Source organism: Phlebotomus papatasi, chromosome 2 (assembly GCF_024763615.1).
Source record: "Phlebotomus papatasi isolate M1 chromosome 2, Ppap_2.1, whole genome shotgun sequence".
In the NCBI taxonomy this organism is placed as follows: domain Eukaryota; kingdom Metazoa; phylum Arthropoda; class Insecta; order Diptera; family Psychodidae; genus Phlebotomus; species Phlebotomus papatasi.
The window spans coordinates 17,981,919-18,005,541 of record NC_077223.1 but is presented as its reverse complement, the minus strand read 5'-3'; the positions used below and the strand labels follow the sequence as shown (position 1 = coordinate 18,005,541).

At 33.6% G+C, this 23,623-nt stretch overlaps 1 protein-coding gene across 1 annotated transcript in view; it reads left to right on the top strand.

The window, feature by feature from the left end:
- Positions 1-22,830, top strand: part of LOC129802882 (calcium-transporting ATPase type 2C member 1) — a 36,430-nt gene extending 13,600 nt beyond the window's left edge. The window contains exons 2-6 of the mRNA XM_055849072.1: positions 1,509-1,752; positions 1,833-1,989; positions 6,124-7,448; positions 12,528-12,843; positions 16,876-22,830. Of these exons, the coding sequence (XP_055705047.1) occupies positions 1,509-1,752; positions 1,833-1,989; positions 6,124-7,448; positions 12,528-12,843; positions 16,876-17,575 (2,742 nt within the window). The 3' untranslated portion in view covers positions 17,576-22,830. The remainder of the gene's footprint in view (positions 1-1,508; positions 1,753-1,832; positions 1,990-6,123; positions 7,449-12,527; positions 12,844-16,875) is intronic.
- Positions 22,831-23,623: the final 793 nt, after the last annotated feature.

The window sequence follows — 23,623 nt, the reverse complement described above, 5'->3', positions numbered from 1 at the left end:
TATTTGGCTTTTGAGATACAAATCTCTTGAAAAGATAGTGTGGTAGCAAGTGTATGTAAAAAGAAGCCACAAACGTCCACTGCCGTCTTAGGTAACCAACTTCCATAGCAAAACGGTGGAAAAGCTCTTTCATAGGTTGTATAAGTCAGGAGCAACACACTAATTGTGCAGTGTATACGTTACAAATTCGGAACCTATTCTAATAGGTTCTGCACCGGTAATGAACCGGTTCATAACAACCGGTAACTATTTTACTGCTCGAACTCTACAGAGAGAGTAGTATATAATCCCTCGATTTTTTCACCACCCCAAATTTTCACATTCTACCCCCTGGGGATAAATTCTCTAATTTTCGTGAGTTGGTCACCAGTGACACTCAAGAAAAACAATCGACCAGTTTGTTCTCTGAATTATTTTTGAGTCACTGGACCATCATTCTGTGAGAAGTGTCACGAAAATATCGTGAGAAATGTCACAAAAATGGGCATGGAGAATCACACTTAAGTGACAATGACAAGTTTCGGTATTTTCTCATTTTTAGCACTTCTCACGTTTTCACAAAGTTACAGAATTTACCCCCTGGAGACCACTTTTGTCAACAAATCTTCACGTTTCAGACGATTTTTGAGAAATGTCGTCACGCTGTTTGTCCGTCCGGCTGTCGCCAGCTCTAGAGTCCAAACGGTTAGAGATAGAGACTTGGGACCTTCGGGGGACCTCCCCCATAAGTCGACCCAAGGATTGTGAACACGTCCCTCATTTCCCCCCACCCATCCCCTTCCCTTCCAAAATCATGTTTTTTTGGGATTGCTCGAAAACGCGTCGTGCGATTTTTTTCATTTTTGGATATGTTTTAGAGATTACCCAGGCGGATATTTCGTCCTTAGACGAAAATACCGTTGAATCACTCCCAATAATGGTTTTTCAAGGTCAAAGGTTAAAAAGGCACTAGAAAGCGCATTTATTAAGCAAATGGCGTCATATTTGGACTCGTTGGAAAGGTCTTGGAATTTCCTACAAAACTGAGCCAGTTCCAATCGGTTTTGAACCGGTTCATAGCCGATAAAAAATTTTTATCTGAAAATCTATCCTATTACTTTTAAAACTATTTTGGGGTATCTTTTGTGAGATTTATGAATCGGTTCAAATCGGTTGAGAACCGGTAAACGTTAAATGATGCCAAAGTACTTTTGCGGTATAGCATCTAAGTCACGAGTTCGAGCATTTCGCAAAGCCTGGGACGCTTTGCCACCCCTTTTTATTTTAAAATCAATTTTATTACTCTTAAGCTATTTTGGGCGATCTTTTAAGTAATTTATGAAACGGTATCAATCGGTTGTGAATCCATGACTGTAAATGTTGCGAAAGTACTTATGAGGTATAGCATCGAACTTTCGATTTCGAGTATTTCACAAAGAATGGGACGCTTTGCCACCGCGTTTTATATACATGGCTTTTAGAGATAACTCAGAGAACTCTGAAAAAAATCGTTACATTATTCTTTTCAGGCTGACGGTGCAGACACACCCCTCGGCCCTGAGATGCTTCTGTCCACAACAGAATCCTCAATTTTGTCTGCAAGTGAGGTTGCTGGGAGACTTCAAGTGGATCTGAGGACGGGCTTGAGGTGGTCTGAGGCAAACTATCGTGCTAAAATAGTTGGCTACAATGAACTTCATGCACCGGAGGATGATCCAACATGGAAAAAGTACATTCAGCAATTCAAAAATCCTCTAATTCTTCTATTGCTCGGTATGCAATTTTTTTTGGTGGACTTTTTTTTTAAATCCATTTTTGCAAATGATTGGCATTGTTGGAAATTTGATATGCAGGTTCAGCCCTCGTCAGCATCTGCATGAAGCAGTTTGATGATGCAGTCAGTATTACAATAGCAATCATTATTGTGGTTACTGTGGCTTTTATTCAAGAGTACAGATCGGAGAAGAGCTTGGAGGAGTTGAAAAAATTAGTCCCACCAGAATGTCATTGGTGAGTTTATATAAAGTTTTTGTTGATAAATAATTGTTTTTTTTTCTGTAGCTCGTACACAGAGGGTAATCAATTAGAGTGTATTTGTCATGGTGGTATAAAAAAGTTTTTCAATGACCATTAATGGAATTTTTATTTAAAAATTCAATATTAAAAATTGTTCAAATTTATTTACAATTGATTTACAGTAAATTAGAGAAAATATCGAATAACCAGAAAATTTTAAGCCAAATAATCCACCCGAAAATTCAATGACTTTTATTCAAGCGTGAATTTTTGTGATTTAATCTTTTGCATCAACAAGGTAATTGGTCACCCTGAAATTCTATTGAATTTAATTGAAAATTACCTATTTCCACCTCATTAGTCAATAACCTTTGAATTTTGTGTGATTCGCAAGAGAAATTAATTCAATGTGATGTAACAATAATTATATCCATATCTATTTATTGATTTTCTCTCAACAATTTATTTCTATGATAAAATAATCTCCAAAGATTATGACCACGAAACGTGTACGATTTAGAAGAGATGCTCTCATCTCGTAATTCTCTACCACAAGGATAATCCTGTAAAAGTTTCGTGTAGTATAGTGTTCGAAAGGGGAAGATAAAATTGACTTAATCTTTTACAACTCCTTCTACAGCTTCTTTATAAATACCTATTATACTCTTCCCTTTTGCGGTTCTTCATAGTGTATTGTTGGTATAATTTTCATTTTCCTTTTAATCGGATTTTCAAATGAGGCTTCAAAACCTGAACTCAATTTAATTATCATTTATTCTTGTGACAAAGGAAATTTTTTAGATAATTGCCTTTTGATAGAACGATGATTTAATATTACTCAAATTGTGCAATGGGTGGTAAAGCGTCCCATGCTTTGCGGAATGCTCGTACTCGTAAATTTGATGCTATACTTCAAAAGTACCTTCACATCACGATAAGGAAAACAAATAAAAAGACAATCAAAATGAGAATGGAACAATATAATAATTTAATAAATTAAAAATAAAATCCACGTAAATAAATCTGTGATTCGAATGAATCACGAATGAATCATGAGTGAATAACATGCCTTTCTTTTGTTTATATCCTATCAAAACCATCTTTTAAAATGTCTTTCAAATACATCGTACAATTGTATATTCGAACATTTAGTCTGTAATGACAATCCTTTTAAATTTATTCATTGTAATGATTATTGAAAGTTAAAAGTCAACGGAAATAATTAGGTTAAGGGGTTACGTGTGTCACGAAGACTAAGGAAAACAGCATATTTTCTCTAATGTTTTATCCTATAAATAAAAAAAACAAAATAAATTCAAGCTCTTAAGCACAAAGTACAACATTAAGCTATTTTTTTTAAATTTGATTTAAATTTTTAAATATTCAATCGTTGGGACATCATTTTCGGAAACTTTTTTTTTGATAAAACTTACTTTGCGGTAGTCCACTAAAAGCAAAAGCAGATTGATCTTACGTCAAAAAAACCAAAATATTTAATTCTAGCAGATAAATTGAAATTATTAATAGAGCGAAGAAAATCTTGTTTTTTTTTTTAATTCTAATAAATCTAGGGGAATGTTTTGCACCTTCGTAATGTTGCAGCTTCGTAAAAGTTGATTTTTTTTCCAAGTTACTAAATTAATTTCATTCATGGACATATAATCTAAAAGCTAGTCCTACATCTCACATTTCTTGACAAACTTGGAAGCCTAGGCCTTTTTTTCCTGGGTCCAAAAGGCAAAAATAAAAAATGGGCCGAAAATCGTAATTCTGATGTATAATAATAATAATAATTTATTCAACTTCGTATAACCCCCCGTACCATGCGTCCGCCGCCGTCTCACAAGAATGCAGTTGATAGTTACCATTTAACTATCACAAGAATGCAGTGCATTAGCTCAGATTTAATTTATAAAACCAGTTTTTCGTGAGACACCTGATTAAATACATGACGGTCCGAGGTACAGACAGACTACATATTTGCAATTAGACCACTTTTTTTATTAATTTTTTGTAAAAATTCAAAACGCAAATGCACAGATATAGTTAAATGGATCACTAGTAAACCGATTAGCATACTCAAAAATACCAAACAGTGTTTTGAAGCTTATATTTTCAACTAAATATCGAGCATGTCTCTTAACATTCCGATCCGTGGTAATCTTCCCTTAGTATAAGTTTAAATTAAGTTTAAATTAATCTGAGAGTTCATGCAGTCCGGAAAAGTGCTCCACGAATCAGGGGCGGAACGAGGTAACCGTCAGAACAGGCCGCGGAATGGCCTGTGTAATATTTTATGCATTTTTGCACACTCTAAGTGACTTTTCGAAAAAGCAACTATTCCAAGTTATAGAGGGTTTATTCGGGTTAATATTTACCGAGAAAATCTTTGGCTTGAAGGGGTTCGTTTTTGTGGGTGGAGGAAAATTCATAAAAATTACCACCTTTGCAGCTCAGGAAAATTGAATTTTGCAGATTCGTAAAAACATCTTTCAAAATTATTGACCACCGAATTTGACAATTCCTCACTGTTTTGGGTCACACTGTGCACGCCGCTCGCGATATTTGACTCATCAAAGATACCACTGAATAAATTCACAAGATAATTTTGGGATAATTAACAATTTTCACTAAAATCTCGAAAGAAAACACGCGTTTCCCCATCAAAATGAGACTTCATCAGGTTTTTATTTTACTTCTGTCAAATTAAACATTAAGCCTGAATCTGCTTATGGTAGGTGTAATTCTTTCATTGTCCATGCGGTGCGTTTTGAAAATTTTTCGTCCAATTTGCTTTGTTTTCAAGCGGAATTTTTCACATTTTACTTTGAATTAATCACTGGTAATTTTAAGAATCACTGATGTACAAAAAATGTTCTGTAAGACATATTCAAAGTATTAGAGAAAATACGAGGATTACAATAGGTGTGATTGCTGCTTTCTGATTTGTGCAGTGATGAAACTAGGCTGCTTATGGTAGATGTGATTCTTTAATTGCCACTTCGATGTATTTTGAGTATTTCTCAATTAATTTTCCTTGTTTTAAAGTGGAACTTCCCACATTTCACTTTAAATTGGTGGCTGGTTATTTTTGAAATCAGTTACGTCCGAAATACGTTCTGTAGGACTAATTGGAGGTGTTAGAGAAAATCTGAGGATTACATTAGGTGTGATTATGAGAGAATCATACCTAACCAAGCTCTTAACTGACTGTCAGAATGCAGGGAAAAATGGTTTTCCGAGTGTCAAAAAACATGCGTTAGAGAAATGGCTTAAAATTGATTTTTAATGCGTGATAGGGTAAAGTGGTACAAGTTAGACAGTGCAGTGGTACAAGTTGGACAATGGTACAATTTGGACAGGGCTTTTTGTCTTGATAAATTTAGTACTTCATTTTTATTTGTATATTTTTAATGCTTTAGTTTTATAATTTGGTTGCTTTGCTTAAAATCAAATTTTTTACTGTATTTATCAAGAAAAAAGCCATATCCAACTTGTACCGACGAATTGTCCAACTTGTAACACTAATTCCAAATTATATCACTTTACCCTACCTCCTACAAATGGTGAAAACAAGTACATGAATGTTCCATCTAAGTAGTGATGCCCAAATTTTTGTGTCCGGTATAATGTTTTCGGGGAAAATGAGGCCTACAGAGGTGGAAAAAAGTGGTACGAAGCTGAGTTAACCAGGGCACCTTCGTAAAAAATACCACTACATTTTCATTTTCCTGTAGAGGAAAATCCAAGGACTTCCAGGAATTTTGTGAGGCAGAATTATGAACTCAATAAGTAAGAGATTTTTTTGGTATAGTGGTATAACTGATTCGGTGTGTGTGGCATTTAGTAAAACATCTTAAATCTTGGATTCCTTTTTTAATACAAACCTTGAAAACCTCCCCCTACAAATCTAACACCGATCATGAAGGGTTAAAGTTACGAATACGAACATTCTTCAAAGTTTATCAGAAAAATATGCCCCTTTGAGACATTTTCACTTGATCTTATTCTTGTTGTAACAAATATTTAAGACATGGTCAGATTTCGTTCCGATTTTTTCGGCTGATTATTAAAATTTGAACACTAGACCGTGTCAAATGTTTTTTTTCTTCTCCCGTAAAATTGCAGCCTCCGTGAAGGACGTGTTGAGACCTTCTTGGCCCGTGAACTTGTTCCGGGTGACATTATTTATCTCAATGTCGGTGATCGTGTACCAGCCGATGTACGTATTTATGAGGCCATTGATTTGTCCATTGATGAGTCGAGTTTCACGGGAGAAACAGAACCGGCCAAGAAGACGTCAGACGTTATCTTTCATCATGGGCATCACAATAAAGATCACACCAACATGAAGAATATCGCTTTCATGGGTACCTTGGTGCGATGTGGCAGTGGTAAGGGGATTGTGGTGAGCACTGGGGAAAAGAGTGAATTTGGGGAAGTGTTTAAGATGATGCAGGCTGAAGAGGCACCAAAGACACCTCTGCAGAAATCTATGGATATCCTTGGTGCTCAGCTGAGTTTTTACTCTTTCTGTATCATTGGGGTGATCATGTTGCTGGGATGGCTTCAGGGGAAGGCTCTTACAGAGATGTTTAACATCAGTGTGAGTTTGGCTGTGGCAGCTATTCCCGAGGGCTTGCCAATTGTGGTGACAGTTACCCTGGCACTGGGGGTTATGAGAATGGCCAAGAGGAGTTGCATAGTGAAGAAATTGCCCACAGTGGAAACTTTGGGGTGTGTTAATGTAATTTGCTCCGATAAAACGGGTACAATCACCAAAAATGAGATGACAGTCACGGTGATTATTACCTCTGATGGCTACATGGCGGATGTTACGGGAGCTGGGTATAATGATTGCGGTGAGATTCACATTAGAGATTGCAACAGTCACGATCAGGCCAAGCAGAGTATTATGAATTTGCTGGAGATTGGGGCTGTGTGCAATAATGCTGTCATCCAGAATGGAACGCTACTTGGGCAACCTACAGAGGGAGCATTGTTGGCTGTGGCTATGAAAGGTGGATTGTATGCAGCAGCGGATAAATTTGTTCGTGTCCAGGAATATCCTTTCAGTTCAGAGCAGAAAATGATGGCGGTAAAATTGTATCCGAAGTATGGGAATGCCAAAGAGGAGATTTTCTTTGTAAAGGGCGCCCTGGAAATCCTCCTGCCGCAGTGCACGAAGTACATGTTCGGTGGTCAAGTAGTGCCACTGACAAAGAAGAATGAAGCAGAATTCATGACAGAGGCTTACGAAGTGGGCCGCAAGGGACTTCGGGTCCTGGCTCTGGCTAAGGGGAAGAGCTTTCAGGATTTGGTATTTATGGGAATTGTTGGGATTACAGATCCTCCACGTCCACTCGTCCGGGAGTCCATTGAGATCCTCATGAGGAGTGGAGTTCGTGTAAAGATGGTCACGGGAGATTCTCAAGAGACAGCAATTGCCATTGGTGAGTTACGTATTTTTATTGATTTATTTACTGTCATATTTTCAATGGGTTGGAAAATTGATTGGCAAACATTGCAGGGAAATAGTGCAAATTTTCTCACGTCACGATGAGTTGGAAGTTTGAAAAAACTATGATAAGAAATCAATCATTTTTTTCATTTCAATAGGTACTGAAATGTTTGTGAACGTAAAAATCACACTTTTCTAATGTTGAGAATGAATTGCGGAAAAAAGAATCATGACTATAAAAAGATTGTTGTTAATGTTGCTATCATCATACATTCTGCTTTTTCTTACACAGTATTAATGATGCTCAAAATGTCATTTAATATTCATTTTTAATTCAAACATAATAATGCATTTATTGCAGTAATTATATAGAATAATTGGATAATGAATTGTCCATGAATTTTTAAACATGATAGGTATAAATGCCAAACTTTTAAAAGAGATAATTTCGTGGACAAAGAAGCCGAGAAAACTATGATAAAATAGGGTGAATTGTGGAAAGGGAGACACTTAAGAAAAAATTCAATTTCAAATGCTTTTTTAAGCCGAATAAATATTTATTATTTTCATTTAATGACTAGCGCACAATAACTTTTGTTTATAAACATGTTTTCAAAATTTTCTGTAAGAGTGAGCGAGATGACTAGATCTAGATCTCACTCACTCTCATGGAAATGTCAAAAACATGTTTACAAAACAAAATCTATTGTGCGCTGGGTATAATTTGTATCAATTCTACCCAACAACTCCGGGAGCATGGAAGAAGCATCCACAATGCGGGGAAGCGCTCCTGGGCGAGTCTACAAACGGACTAGCAGATTCTTCTAACACGGGATATGGACATTGTAAAAATGATTACCTTTGTAATGAATATATCTCGATACAATTAATAATAATAATTTGTATCATGAAAACCCTTGTGAAATATTCTAACAGAATCTTAACAATTTTTATTAGAATTTTCAATCAATTAATTAGAATATTCAATCAAATTAGAGAACAACACATTTTGAAAAGATGGACAACATTTTGGAAAGTGGGACAAAAAATTTTGGAAAGATGGACATAGTGATAATAATGACAAAATATTATACGAAATATGTAGAAAATCAAATCGTCAGTTAAATCAGCATTTATCGTAACTTAATTTTTGCGGTTTTGAGATATATACATATTTGGAATCAGCGTAATTTTGTTTATTAAACGCACTTCAGAAAAAGAAACTTGCGTTTAAACTTCAGAAAAAGAAACTTTTATAAGCCCAATAAAAATTATTTTAAACAAAAATTATCGTAAGTGCCCTTAATTAACAAAAATTTATTAGAATTTGTCGTAACTTCCATTTTTGGGGAAGTTACGACAAATTTCCATACAAAATATTCAATAATCAGCATTTGCCGTAAGTTCTTTTGCTCACTTGCGTGGCTTGTAATTTGCAGCAAAATTGCAATATTTCTCAATAAAACGTTTATAAACTCTTCCAAATATCGAAAGACAGTGCGAATAGTGTAACATGAAATCATTTTAATTCAATATTTGCGAGAAAAAAGTGAGAAAAAATCCCTACCCATCTGTCATTAATTCAAAACAAAACAAGCGACGTGGAGCACAAAATTTATTCAATAAAACTTATGAAATAAAAGCTTTTAAGGACAGGGATAACAGTATTATTGACTAATTTAGTCAAATAATGGCGCTTATTATCACTAGAATAATTCAAATTGATATAATGCATTTTAGAAAATTGTCGTAACTTCCAAAATCTCCATACATTGGAAGTTACGGCTTTATAAATTATGGAAGTTACGATAAAATATTATTGTGTTTCTTCTAACATATTTCTCAATATTGCAGCTTTTAAATAATTTTATAAAGATTTTCTCGAGTTAACTTACAGTTTATTAGTGCCACTTTTATTATTTTGACTCAAAAGTATCGCATTCGGGGCTCATTTTTAAGAAAAATAATATTGAACTGAAAATTTCGTAGAAAAGTTGTCAAAAGGCAGTTATGACAAATGCTGATTTAACTGACGAAATATTGAGGGTTTTCTGTGTATACTTGCACATTGGATAGTTATGCTAATCCCTGCTTTATGTCCGGGTAACACTTGTGGAATCCTAATTACCAAGAACTTCCTGGACGTCCAACCAAAAAGAGGTTCTGTAAATTTCACAGACGCCTCGCGCTGTCCAGCAATTATAGTTTTAAAGCGGATGCAATTTTTAGCACATTTCAATTCCCCATCCGCCCAAATCCTTTTCCACTTGCTTTGGGAGTTCTGTAGAGGCTCCTATTTGTCTTTCTCCAGGTGTTTTTGCGATATTTACTACCCACTCTATCAGAAAAAGTGGTCTTAGGAATCTGGAAATCCTTGCAGCCTTTTCCAGGAGATTTTCTCCTTATCAGCTGCTAATTGCTGTTGCAACTATTTCTCCGGATACTTACGGATCTTTGTCGTCCTTGTTAACACAATTTCACTGCACAAAACCACCAAATTCATTCACAAAATCAACTTGTCCAAGATTTCATAAAACTTCTTTTGAAAGCAACACGAAATTTAATCACTTTTCTATCCTTTTTAAATGTAATATTTCACAAATATTTTTTATTCACCATTTAAATGGATGTATGTCCTTCGATTTTCACTACGGACTTAATAATATTTCACAAATTATGCCAAAAAATCAAATAAAACACTTTGATATTTTCCTAGCAACTTCCAGAAGAAACAGAGAAAATGACAACTACCGTGAGAAGGCTATGAATATCACGCATGTAACACATTTTTTAAATTCTTCTTGCAAGTCACCCTTTGATTGTTTTATAACGATTTTTGCATTTTTAACTTCTCAAATAATCACAAAATTAGACTTAAAAATCTTTTTATCGAAAATTGAAATATTTAATTGATTTATTATCATGTTTTTAGGGATGTGTCTCACATTCCACACTGCTTGGTCCCACTTTCCAAACTGTCTCGCTTTCCACTTTTTACCCTAATTGCATCAATGATGATTTTAGAAAAACTTCAGCATTAAACAATAATAAGTGTTTTTTCGCTATTATTTCGTCAAGATATTGCTCTTTAGAGTTTAAAGAGGATGTCTAAGCATCCCAGGCTTTACGAAGTACTTGAAATCGTGACTTATTACCACCAAACACGGGGTACCACCAAACAGTAATTTTTATTTCTAAACTACTTGGACTATCTCGACCATTCCTTCAGTGGACAAGCATCCCTATAGTGCCTATAAATTCCTATAGGCCTTGTCCTCAGAAGTCGAATATCTGATTAAAAAATCGCAGTGTTTGGTGGTGCCCCAGTTTCCCCTATATGATTTTTCAAATTTGCTTTCTTAGGTCATTTTTGAGAAATTTTAATTTGATTTTGTTTTTCCGCCCCCAAGGATTTTTTGAAAAAATATCACATAATTTTCAAGTTGAAGCATAACTACTTACCTTTCCAACGGATGCCCATTTGTTAAGTTCTGTACACTAGAACCGGAGGAATAATTGGTAATATGTGACAAAACAGCAAAAACAAAAAAAAAATAATTAAAGAAAATTGTGACGTGTAGGAGAAAAACCAAGAACAGATTCTTGATCAGGGGACTCGACTCTACCAAAAGTACCATGTGAGATCTGTGTGCCAAAAAAAAGTTGTCTATTTGTTGCATAGTGTTAAGTATAAACCAAAAATCTAAACAATGTGAAAAATTTTGATTTGTCAAATTTTCTGGGTTATCCTATCGAAAATGCAATAATTTGCTTGGTTTATTGTGTCCACCGCCGTCTTAGCAACCCTTTTATAATTTTTTTTGCAGAGGTTAAGAACATTAATCTGAATTAATTAGATATTAAATTTTATTATCAAGCAAGCATTTTTATTATTTTTTCCTAATTGTACAACATTTAAAGATCAATTACTTAATCACATAAATATTTATTTAGAGTTTCCTGGTTTAATTATTAATTATTCTCACAAGGTTAATCTGTGAGGGGGATTTAGTCGATTTAGCATTAAGTTTTCTGGGGTTTCTGTTAGATTTAGCTAAATTTAGTCATGACGATGGGCCAAATAGTCGAATTTTCGGTGCAATAGGGCTGCTTTGCTGGCCACGACATCCTTCTTCAATGCGACTTTCTTGTGCAAAACCTCCAGGGATCTCTTTCCCAACAAATGAGCTTTTACTTTGTGAACAAGGGCTGAAAGGGGATCGAGTTCTTCGACAACGGGCACAACGGGAGCTTCGACAGCCACAGGAACAGCTACGGGCACGTGAGTCTCGACGGGTACGGCAACTGGCACAGGCACTGGAACTTCCTGCACGTGATGCTCAACGTGTTTTACGATTGGAGCATGAACTTTTCTGATGACATGGACTGTCCGATGCAGAGTGGGTGGTTCAACGTACTCAACGTGGGATGCGAGGGAGGTGGTAAGGGACAGGGCGAAGAGTACACAAGTCAACTGGAAGGAGAAACGTAATCCGATTATTTCTGTTCAAGTCACAAGCGTTCGAAAAGCATAAAAAATGATGGGATGAAAATCTTGACACTCACCATGAAATTCATTTTTTTTTGGGGTAGGAATAATTTTGTGGTTGAAATAGTAAGAGGGTGAAAGGAAAGGGGAAAAAATGAACAAGATTTTGAAAGAGGAAAAACCACCCTTACAACAACATTAACAAACTTCAACTGTTGAAAGTTACTCAAGTGTTTAGGCTTTTTATAGAGGAGGCAGTGAAGAAAAAAGAGGGACAAAATTATTTTTGGGTGGAAGGTATTATGATCCAGAAATACTCCTCAAACAAGCATTAATCTTACATAAGAGGAATTTTGCTGAAAATGTTTAAAATGAGACGCTTTCCTGTTAATCAAGTTTATTTTTGGGGCTTTCTTCAAGGTGGATGGTCTTTTTAATGTGAAAAATATTTTATTTTTTGATCAAGCACCTTTATTTACCTGCAAAATTTCTCAATAATCCAACCTGTTTTGCAACCTGTGTGGCATTTATTGCTCCCGGGTTTTTTTTTTTGTACAAGATTTTATTATTTGCCCTTTGTAGCGTCTCTCATTGGGCTGGATGTGGTGCATCAGCAGGCAATTTCCGGACAGGAAATGGATCAGATGAGCGATATACAGTTGGAAAAAATAATAAACAGCGTGAGTGTTTTCTATAGAGTTACACCCAAACACAAATTGGCCATCGTGAAGGCGCTGCAGCAGACGGGGAATATTGTGGGAATGACTGGAGATGGAGTTAACGATGGTGTGGCTCTCAAGAGGGCTGATATTGGGATTGCCATGGGAAAGAATGGGACAGATGTGTGCAAGGAAGCAGCAGATATGATACTCGTCGATGATGATTTTCACACTATAATGTAAGTAATTTTTTATTAACCCTATTAATAAAATTATCGTCGCTTGAATCAGCAACTGTGCTACCTGATAATTCTTCAAGAAACCTTTTTTTCATTTTCTTTTTTTTCTTAAAAATACCCGTAAGTGCGATGCTTTGAATTACAATACCGAAAAAAATAAGAAATATCCTTTTAGATAGTGAAAGAAAATTAATAAAATAGTAAGATTTTAATACGCAGTTATCAAAAATGTCGATATTATCGACGGTAAGTAAATTTTTCGAAAGAGTACTTAGACTCGTTCAAAAAACGATACAAATTAAATCAGATTTAATTTAGAATTGTTACCCTTTTTTAAAAGCTAATTTTGAAAGTTTATTTTCTAAGTTCCGAGTAATTTATGATCTTTATATAATATTATTTGGGATTTAATTAAAATACAATAATGAAAAGTTTATAATGGCGTTACTCAAAATTGAGATAAAAATGCGGTTACCCTTGATAGTTAAGCAAAAATACCTGAAAATGGTTAAGGTGTCTCGGATTCATCGCTACCATCAGTCAATACAGTGCCCGCTCTCTAATCCGGATCGCCGCAATCCGGACGAGTTATCGACGGTTACATTTAAAATAATTTTGAGGTCATGTATGCATGTGTGTTCAGCAATGAAAATGAATTATCCTGTGATGTTTTTATTTAAAAAATGAAGTATAATAGCGTAGAATTCTCTATTTTTCGATCGTTGATTTCAAAACACTGATTTAAAGTTAGGTTATGTTTTTTTAGTACGCGACATGAAATGTTGTCATAATTATTTTAATATTTTTTGGTAAACTTTATTGAGTACCCACCTGCAGAATCTGAAGAAATTCTGCAGAACTATGTAGAAATTCGTCAGATTTGAAAATGTAACTGCCGAAAATTCTGCAGAATTTTGTTCTAAAGGTGGATCCGATCGTTGTATAAAAATTCTGCAGAATTTCTACAGAAAATTCTATGAATTTTCGGCACTTTCCTCAAGATGTCGTTCTGTCAAAATGGACTTGGAATATTTTCTCTGAAATTATTTATCAACTTGGTAGAATTTACAATCACGATTTTCATGATATATTATATATATATAAATACTGCGAAGGTATGCTGTTGCTGTCTATAGAGAAGGATGAAAAAGCAGTATTAAACATACTACCGCCCCTCCCGCCCGACCGAAAATTCTGCATTTTTCATAAATTGTACAAGAATTTTCTTGAGAACAAAAAAAAATTTGCGATGAGATTTTCAGCTGAGGCCTTTAAAATTATTTATTATTTATGAAAAAAATATTCTTTTCATTTCATTAAGTAAATTCAATTTTTCCAATAAAATGTATAGGGTAAGTGTGAAATGTAATATTTTAAATTCAAATTGATTTTTTTTATTCTTTCTTCTGAAAGAGTGTTGCTTGGAACCTTGTAAAAAGTTTACCGTCTTTTTTTTACTCTAAAATCATTCTCAGAGTATTTTAAAATGAATAAAAATATAGACATAGCTTTGGTGCCCTATTTCGGCCACCTTCATTCTCATAGTTCCGTGTCCTTCGGGAATTCTTCCAATATCTTTTTCATGTTATATCTTTTGTCTAAGCTACATTTTTTGAATTGTATAATATTTAGAGTACGTAAAATCTAAAAGTTCATGGAAATTCGAGGAACAAAAAAGATGGCCGAAATTGCAAGCTGGCCGGAATTTGGCACACTTACCCTAAATTTGAAATAACCGTCTCTGAAGCAGCCATTAGGTAACGGATGTGAGACTTCACTTACTCGAGACGAATTTTGATAGCTTTGGTTATTTGCCGTTACGATCGCTAGTGCGGTTTTTGAATGATGGCCGTTAAAAAAGGAAGAAGAAGAAAAATTGCGGAATTGCAGAACGAAGTTTTGCTGGGTAGTTGTGATAATTGTGATCCATAATGAAGAGAGCGATGACAAGTACCACAATCGCAAAGAAAGTGGAAGCCGTCGAGCAATTTCAATACTAAAAGTCGTTGATAATTTAAAAAAATGACATGGACTATAGCGCGACCCAAGTATCAAATCTGGAACCAAATATGGCAAATCGTCAGTTAAATCAGCATTTGTCGTAACTTCCTTTTGAGAACTTTTCAGGAGACGAAATTTTCAGTTCAGCTTTATTTTTCTTAAAAATGAGCCCCGAATGCGATACTTTTGTGTCAAAATAATAAAAATGGCACTAATAAACTGTAAGTTAACTCGAGAAAATTTTTATTAAATTATTTTAAAGCTCAGATATTGAGATATATGTTCGATGAAACACAATAAGATTTTATCGTAACTTCTATCGTTTATAAAGACGTAACTTCCAATGTATGGAGATCTTGGAAGTTACGACAATTTTCAAAAATGCATTATATCAATTTGAATTATTCTAGTGATAATAAGTGCCTTTATTTGACTAAATTAGGCAATTAAATTGGTATCCCTACCTCAAAAAGCTTTTATTTCATAAGTTTTATTGAAGAAATTTTATGTGTCGCGTCACTTGTTTTGTTTTGAATTGATGACAGATGGGCAGGGATTTTTTCTTACTTTTTTCTCACAAAAAATATTGAATTAAAATGATTTCATGTTACACTATTCGCACTGTCTTTCGATATTTGGAAGAGTTTGTAAACGTTTTGTTGAGTAATATTGTAATTTTGCTGCAAATTACAAGCCACGCAAGTGAGCAAAAGAACTTACGGCAAATGCTGATTATTGAAAATTTTGTATGGAAATTTGTCGTAACTTCCCCAAAAATGGAAGTTACGACAAATTCTGATAAATTTTTATTAATTAAGCGTACTTACGATAATTTTTGTTTAAAATGTTTTTAATGGGCTTATAAAAGTTTCTTTTTCACAAGTGCGTTTAATAAACAAAATTACGCTGATTCCAAATATGTATATATTCCAAAATCGCAAAAATGAAGTTACGACAAATGCTGATTTACCTGACGATATAGCGAGGCTCTACTGTATTTTGACTAAAAATTTAGTATTTTTGGTATCGTCACTTATAATTAATAATCGTAGAATACTTTGTTAACAATGTAAGCATTTTATATTGCTGTTATTTTCCGTGATGGAAGAATCCACTAAGTCCCTGTGTAGACCGCCCAGGAGCATCTTCCCGTAGTGTGGATGCTTCTTCCACGCTCCCAGAGTTTTTGTAGGCAGAGGCGGTGCATTATATTACATTTTATCACAGTGAAAATGTCTTTCCTGACATTTATTTTGCTTGAACTGCGCGGGAATCGAACTAACAACTTTGCGAGTCGAGTTAGAGATCTTATCCGTCCAAGACCCAACGCTCTAGCCTATTGCGCCACTGAGATCGCTATTGTTACTTGGATCATTAATTGTCATAACTTTTTCGATACCTAAATCAACAATCCTTGTATAATTTTTCTGTATTGCCACACTGAGAAAAAAAGAGGGTGCGATTAACTTTTTTCCTCATAACTTTAACTCTTTTTAGGTGTAAAAACATATCAACATTTTTTAATGTTAATTTTACACCTTTTTAAGGGTAAAATTAACATGAAAAAGGGTAATTGTAACCCCTAATACACCTAAAAAAGGTAATATTTACAACGATTTTGGATCAATACTGCAGGGTAAAATTAACATTTCCAGAATGTTATTTTAACTTTTTGGGATTTCTCTCAGTGTAGTGTCAGCGACATGCTTTTTTGGGGCAAGCTGACGCTCATCATCTCTCATTATGTTTGCTTCTGTCGCTCCTTCCTCACGCAACGATAGCCATTCACCAGCAATTTAAATTGTTGCAAATTTTTAGAATATACGATGTGTGATTCAGGATTTTGCCATTTACCTGATGTGATCGATCGTCATAAGACGGCGGCAGTTGCAACCAAGCATTAATTGAGGAGAAATATATTGAATTAAATTGAATTGAAATGATCAGGAAATTACGAAAAATTGCTGATCTAAGCGATAAAATAATTGTTACATCTTCAATTCACTTTAATGAAAAAAACTTTGCTTGCAGTGCTGCGATTGAGGAGGGCAAAGCCATCTTCTACAACATTCGCAATTTTGTGCGATTTCAACTGAGTACCAGCATTGCTGCTCTCTCCCTCATTGCTCTGGCCACACTTATGGGCATTGCCAATCCGCTCAATGCCATGCAAATCCTTTGGATTAATATCATCATGGACGGTCCACCGGCTCAGTCGCTTGGCGTAGAGCCAGTGGATCAGGATGTGCTCAAGCAAAAGCCCCGAAATGTGAGACAACCGATGATAACGCGTTCTGTGATCGTGAATGTCCTTCTGTCGGCCAGTATTATTATTCTGGGGACACTTTGGGTGTTTCAGCGTGAGATGGCTGATGGATCGGGTGGTAAAACTAAGAGGGACACCACGATGACTTTTACGTGCTTTGTCCTCTTTGATATGTTCAATGCCCTAAGCTGCAGGTCTCAGACCAAAAGTGTTTTCCAAATTGGCCTCTTTAGTAACAAGATGTTCCTCCTTGCTGTGGGATTTTCTCTGCTGGGGCAATTGCTTGTGATCTATTTTCCGCCACTGCAGATGGTATTCCAGACGGAAGCACTGACAGCAATGGATTTGCTCTTTTTGGTGTCGCTCACATCGTCGGTGTTCATTGTGTCGGAGCTGAAGAAGTGGTTTGAGCGATCAATGGAGAGGCGAATGTATAAGAATCGCTCAGAAATGGATTTTGTATGACAGTCAGCCCACGCTGGAAGATTGCACATGGATTGAATAACGTTTGACGACACTTTGAGAGCTGGAGATTGTGGAGGTCAACAGCAGGTAAAAACTAATATTCCTTCTTTTACTTCAAACACAAAAAAAAACTACAATTTCCCCCCTTTTTCAATTTTACCATGATTTTATTATTATTTTTTTCGAAAAATTAAGCATTCGCCTGAGAGTAAATTTTTTGGGTGAAGAAATTAAAAAAAAAAGAAATAAGAAAAAAATTTACAAAAATGGTTTCTTGTCCATCTGGGATTTTTTTGGGGTAAATTTTTGAAAGTAAAAACAAATATTTCAAAGTGATGATGCATTATGCCCAGCGCACAATAACTTTTGTTTGTAAACATGTTTTTTTTTTACATTTTCTATAAGAGTGAGCGAGATAACTAGATCTAGATTTCATTCACTCTCACTGAAATGTCAAAAACATGTTTAGAAAACAAAACTTATTATTGTGCGTTGGGCATTATGCCCAACGCACAATAACTTTTGTTTGTAAACACATTTTTGGAGCTTCCTGTGAGAGAGAGTGGGATCTAGATCTAGTCATCTCGCTCACTCTCATAGGAAGTTTCGAAAACATATTTAAAAAACAAAAGTTATTGTGCGTTGGTCATGATCAAATAATACTTATAAATTTATATTTTTTTAATTCTCACTATAAATTGAACAAATTAGATATTATTTCCATTTTATTTTTGCATAAAAGAAAACAAAAAATAGAACAAAAAAATAGGAGATGAATTGACGGAAAAGAAAATCATTGTTTGTGCCTATAAATGGAACAATAATGTGGGAAATAGTTGGTTAGAAAATTTACATTTTTCATTTTACCTATTACACAATTCTTCAAAATTTGTAATTTATTTATTTTATTTTCAATTAGCAAATATTTTATTTCTATTATTAGATTGTTTTTTAAAAATTACTCGAGGCGATAAAAAAGGTAATTCTTTCAGAGGATTATTGTAGGCAATAGATTTATTTTTTAGTTCTATTTTAGTTGTAGTTTTCTGTTTGTCAATCTGTTTTGTATAACCGAGAGAGTAAACGTAAAAAAAAATTGTGGAAAGATACTGAAATTAGTTGCTACTGATTGTGATATTACGAATAAGCAGCTCTTCTTTTTTGCCAAGTTAGTTAATTGATTTTTGACAATTGTTTGAGACAATTTGCTCTTACACTCTAAGCCAGATACATGAAGAAAAAAACTATTTATTCCAGCATAATTATCTAGATAATGGACTAATCAATATTTAAATGTGGTGTTTAGAAAGTTTATCGACAGATAGCAAAGGAACTCTTAAATTCTCTCTTCTAGCTTAAAAATTGAGAAAAATTTCATGCGTTACATTGGAAATCAATTGAACGGATTACAGACCTTTTTTCGCATTTAAAATAGATGTGACATGTAAAAATCACAACTAAATGAAGATTGGTTATGAACGTTTTGAATCCGTTCATTTTACCACATTTAAAGGCGAAGGGCAATTCATAGTGAAAAAAACAACCCATTTGTCTGAGAAACGCATCCAAGAAACAAAGAAGAAACATTCCTAGAAACGCGAAATGAAGGGAAAAATGTGGAAACTTTTCTAGAAACATGAAGGCATTTCTATGAATGCTAAAAAGTGTACAAGAATTTTGGAAAGCGTTCTAAAAATGCAAAAATTGATCGAAGAATCACAGAAAACATATCTAGACACGCGGAAATACGTTCAAGAAACTTGGAAACATTTTAGAAATACGGACACACAAAAACATTTCTAGAAACTCGAAAATGATTCTACTCGAAAATGATCCAAGAAACACGCAACCTAGAATTCGGGGAAGTTATGCAAAAATACGGAAATTGGTACAATCTCACAAAAAAAAACTATCCAGATACGCAGATATGCTTTCAAGAAACAAGGAAATGTTTTGTAGATACGGAAACACGAAAACATTTCTAGAAACTCGAAAGTGATTCTAGAAACACGAGAAGCAAATCCAATACACGGTGAAAATATTTTTAGAAATGTGTCTAAGAATCATAGAAACGTTTTTAGGAACAAGGAAATGTATTCAAGAATAATACGGAAACATTTATTGACATACAGAAACGTGTTCAGAAAGTCGAAAGCAGTTCTAAAAGTATTAAAGTATTTCTAGAAATACGAAAACGTTGAAATCAATTAAAAAATAATGGGAACCCTTTAAAATTGAGAAAATAAATTGAAGAATTACAACAACGGTTTTAAACGCACAGAAATGAGTCGAATAAGCACGGAAACGTTTTTAGAAATACAGAAACCCTTGTAGAAACGTAAATGCAAAAATAATTTTAGAAATGGATCTACGAATCACAGAAATATTTCTAAATACAGAAACATTTTTTTATAGAAATGCTAAGATAATTCTAAAAATGCGAAAATATTTCTAGCAACACAAGAAAGTTAAGTTCCACATAAGAATTATGAGAACCCCTTTAAAAATGTGGAAATGGATTCAAGAATTGCAAAAACGGTTTTAGTTTCGGGAAATGAGTCTAAGCAACATGGAAATGTTTCTAGAACGGCTAAAATATTTCTAAAAATCCGAAAAGGGTTCTAAAAATGTAGAATCGTATTTAAAAAACACGAAATACGTCTCAGAAATACGAAAATGTCTTAGATGTCTTTCATGTTAATTTTACACTTAAAAAGGTGTAAAATTAACATTAAAAAATGTTGATATATTTTTACACCTAAAAAGTGAAGTTACGAGGAAAAAATGTTAATCGCACCCCCTTTTTTTCTCAGTGTAGGAGCGTAAAACCATTTCTAGAAATTCGGAAAGAATTCCAGAAACGTGGAAAGAGGAAATGCACCCAAAAAATACGGAAAGGTCTCTTGCGACTTGGGAGCGAATGTGATAAACACATAAACGTTTTTAGAACCGAATACACTTCTAAAAATTTAAAATGCTCATGATTCTTTATCTCCTTTGTTACATTCTACAGAAAAAGGACGAGAAGATTTTATTATCTGAAAGTGTCTCCGCTAAAAAACGGTGTTGATGTTCGAAAAATTAAAACAATATTTCGAAGTGTTATACACTAAGATTGAAGGCAAGCTTCACGTTATTATGAAGGGGTTTGACAATGGAACCGGTATGAGGTACGTAATGAGCACCGTTGCTTTAATTTTTCTCACAACATGGTGAAGATCGGCACATTTTTGTATTCGAATTTCGAACAAGATTTTCTTCACCCTCAACAAAATGGTTTTGTTCTATAATAACTACAAATATCAGTTCTATTCGGGAAAGTCCAGCTATTAATGCTCGAATTGTCTCTCTGTTATAAAAGGAAGGTGTCTTGGGTTAAAAGCATATATGGTGTAGAGTATGAGATAACTAAGATTGTCTTTGGCTAAATTTCTTTAGTTAACCGGAAATCATAAAATTTAGCTTCAAATGTTTTTTATAGCAATTCTTTCAATTTGAAAAATTTCTTAACTTTTAAGCTAGAATGGAGTTTGTTTGTCTCAATATATAATATTTCCCCTTCCACTTGAACATTAAAATGTGTGAAAGGATTTTTTCGACGGACCAAAAGAATTAGAAAAAAAAGTTTGTTCAAAGATTTGTCTTGACTATTAAAATTTATCATTCATTGTTTGCAATTAAAAGATTTTCTTTTTATAACTGCTTTTGTTTAATTTATCAATTCCCCATTCCCAATTCAAATCCTATCGAAGATGAACATTAAATGTTCCATCTTCTAACCCTCTCCTTTCCTTTCTCTATCAACAAAAAAAAATCTCTCTAGCGATAAAACTAACCACATATTAAAACTTGGTATAGAATACTAATGAAACATAATGGTTATCACAATAACATTCGTTGTCTAAACATGAAAGAAAGAAAAAAAATATTGCTATCCACATAGACGAGGAAATTATAAAAGGAATAATTAATTAAGAAGTAAAAGATGTATTAAAAATCAGTGAATGAGTCAAAAGCAAAAACATGATAAAATCTTCTAGCGTGAGGAAAAATGATTAAAAAATGAATAACGATGAAGTGTTTTTTGTACTAAAATTTACCAACATTAAGGTATTAAAAAAAATTGAAAGTTACGGAGGAGTGAGAAAATGCATTAAAATAAGAAAAAAAATATTAGGCACTTTTGACTATTAACAATTTCAATATAGGATGAAGACAATAGTGATTAAAAAAAAATTATTGAAGATGTAGCAAACAGAATTGAAATAATTATTATTTTCTCAAGATTTTGATGGTGACAACAATAATTACAAATAAAACTCACGTGCACTTTATTAAAAGAATTAGTTAGAAGATGCTTTTGTCAAAATAAAAGAATTTTAAACACGATTCCGTGAATAAAGAGATCATTATCACGCATTTTCCAATTTGATATTAAACTTAAAACACTTTTAGAGAACACAATTCACTGAAATATTAGTACTTATATTGATATAAAAAAATATATTTATTGTTGTGTGAGGATTAAAGTGACAAAAAAACTCTTTGTAGAACTCTAAATATTTTTTACAAAAAAAAACTTCTTTCAATCCTATTTGCATTTGGCTTTTTGCATATGCGGCTATACTATATTGATGTTACAGACGAAAAGAGAAAGAAAAGCAACTATTTAAAAATGAATTAATCTTAAAAAGAAAAATAATCGAATTGATAAGAAAAATCATGATAGCATACTTAATCACTTTATACTAACTTCAACATATTCCCCAAAAGAAGGAAAGAAGAATATATTTAAATAAAACAAAATCAAATCCAGAAGAATGGAGAAAGGATTAACATAAAGTACGTAAGAAAATCGACAAAAGCATGATGTTAATTTAACAATGTTCAAATAAGTGAGGCATATCTAATTGGATGAATACTCGATTTGAGACATCATGGACAAATTGTTTGAAGACAAATTTTGCATTGAATTCATATCACACATACACTTACCTTTTGCCGAATTTTCTGTGTAGTGAGAGCTAAAGATTGATGAATTTTTGGGCAAATTCGCACAAATTTTTGAGCAAGAAAAAAAAGAAAACAAGAGAGATAACATTTTGGAATTTGAATTAAAGAAAAAAAATCACTTTGCAACTTTGTAGACCGAGTTCAATGGCAACATATTCGCTTTGTAATCTGTAGTCGAGAAAAAAAAAACATTCTAATGACCAATAAAGAAACCACTAATTATGTATTACAATTATGAAAAAGAGTATTTTATTTTGCAGTTAGATGTTCGACCCTTTAAAAAATTTTGCATTTAGATTCAGAACTTCATTAATAAGGTGAGTCTTTTGTATGGTTTTTTAAGGCCGTTGGAATATGTTTTTTTATCTTTTTAAGTTTCAGTTAGATTTTAGTTAAATATAGTAAGGTGGGGTAAGTGGATCGTTTTCCAAAGAGTGCTACTTAAACGCTTGTTTTTGGACTGATGAAATTCTTTTTCACTTCTTCTAAATCCATAGAATTATTCACTGTTTCATTCAGAAACATAATGTAAAAAAAATTATCAAAAATATTAAAGAAAATTTATAAAATAATGATAATACTGAAATAAGTCAGCATGCACTAACTGGGTCGCCTTTTCGCTAATTCACTTTTAATTAAACCTTTGGATTTAAAATATTTTTTCACAAGGAAAAAAACAATAAATGTTTTCAATCTACCAGCGAAAATATTATTGCTAGAAAATTTTTAGTGAAGAACCCAGCTGGCACAAGATTGAAATGAGTCGATTACACTCACTTATTTAATGGATAAAAATATTATTTTTGCTTTTTCTCAAACTTGAATAGTTCTATTATGTCACTGCAGTGACTATATTATGGAAATAAAAATAAAAATATTATTGTAACTCTTTCGCGTCACACTTTTATTCAGCAGATGAATTCATGTAAAATTGAGTTTTTCCTAATGCTTTATGATCAAATATAATAGTTCTGACAGGAAAAAAAAATTTCCATTGCGTGAAAACTCGGAAAAAGCCCGGGCCATATATGACCC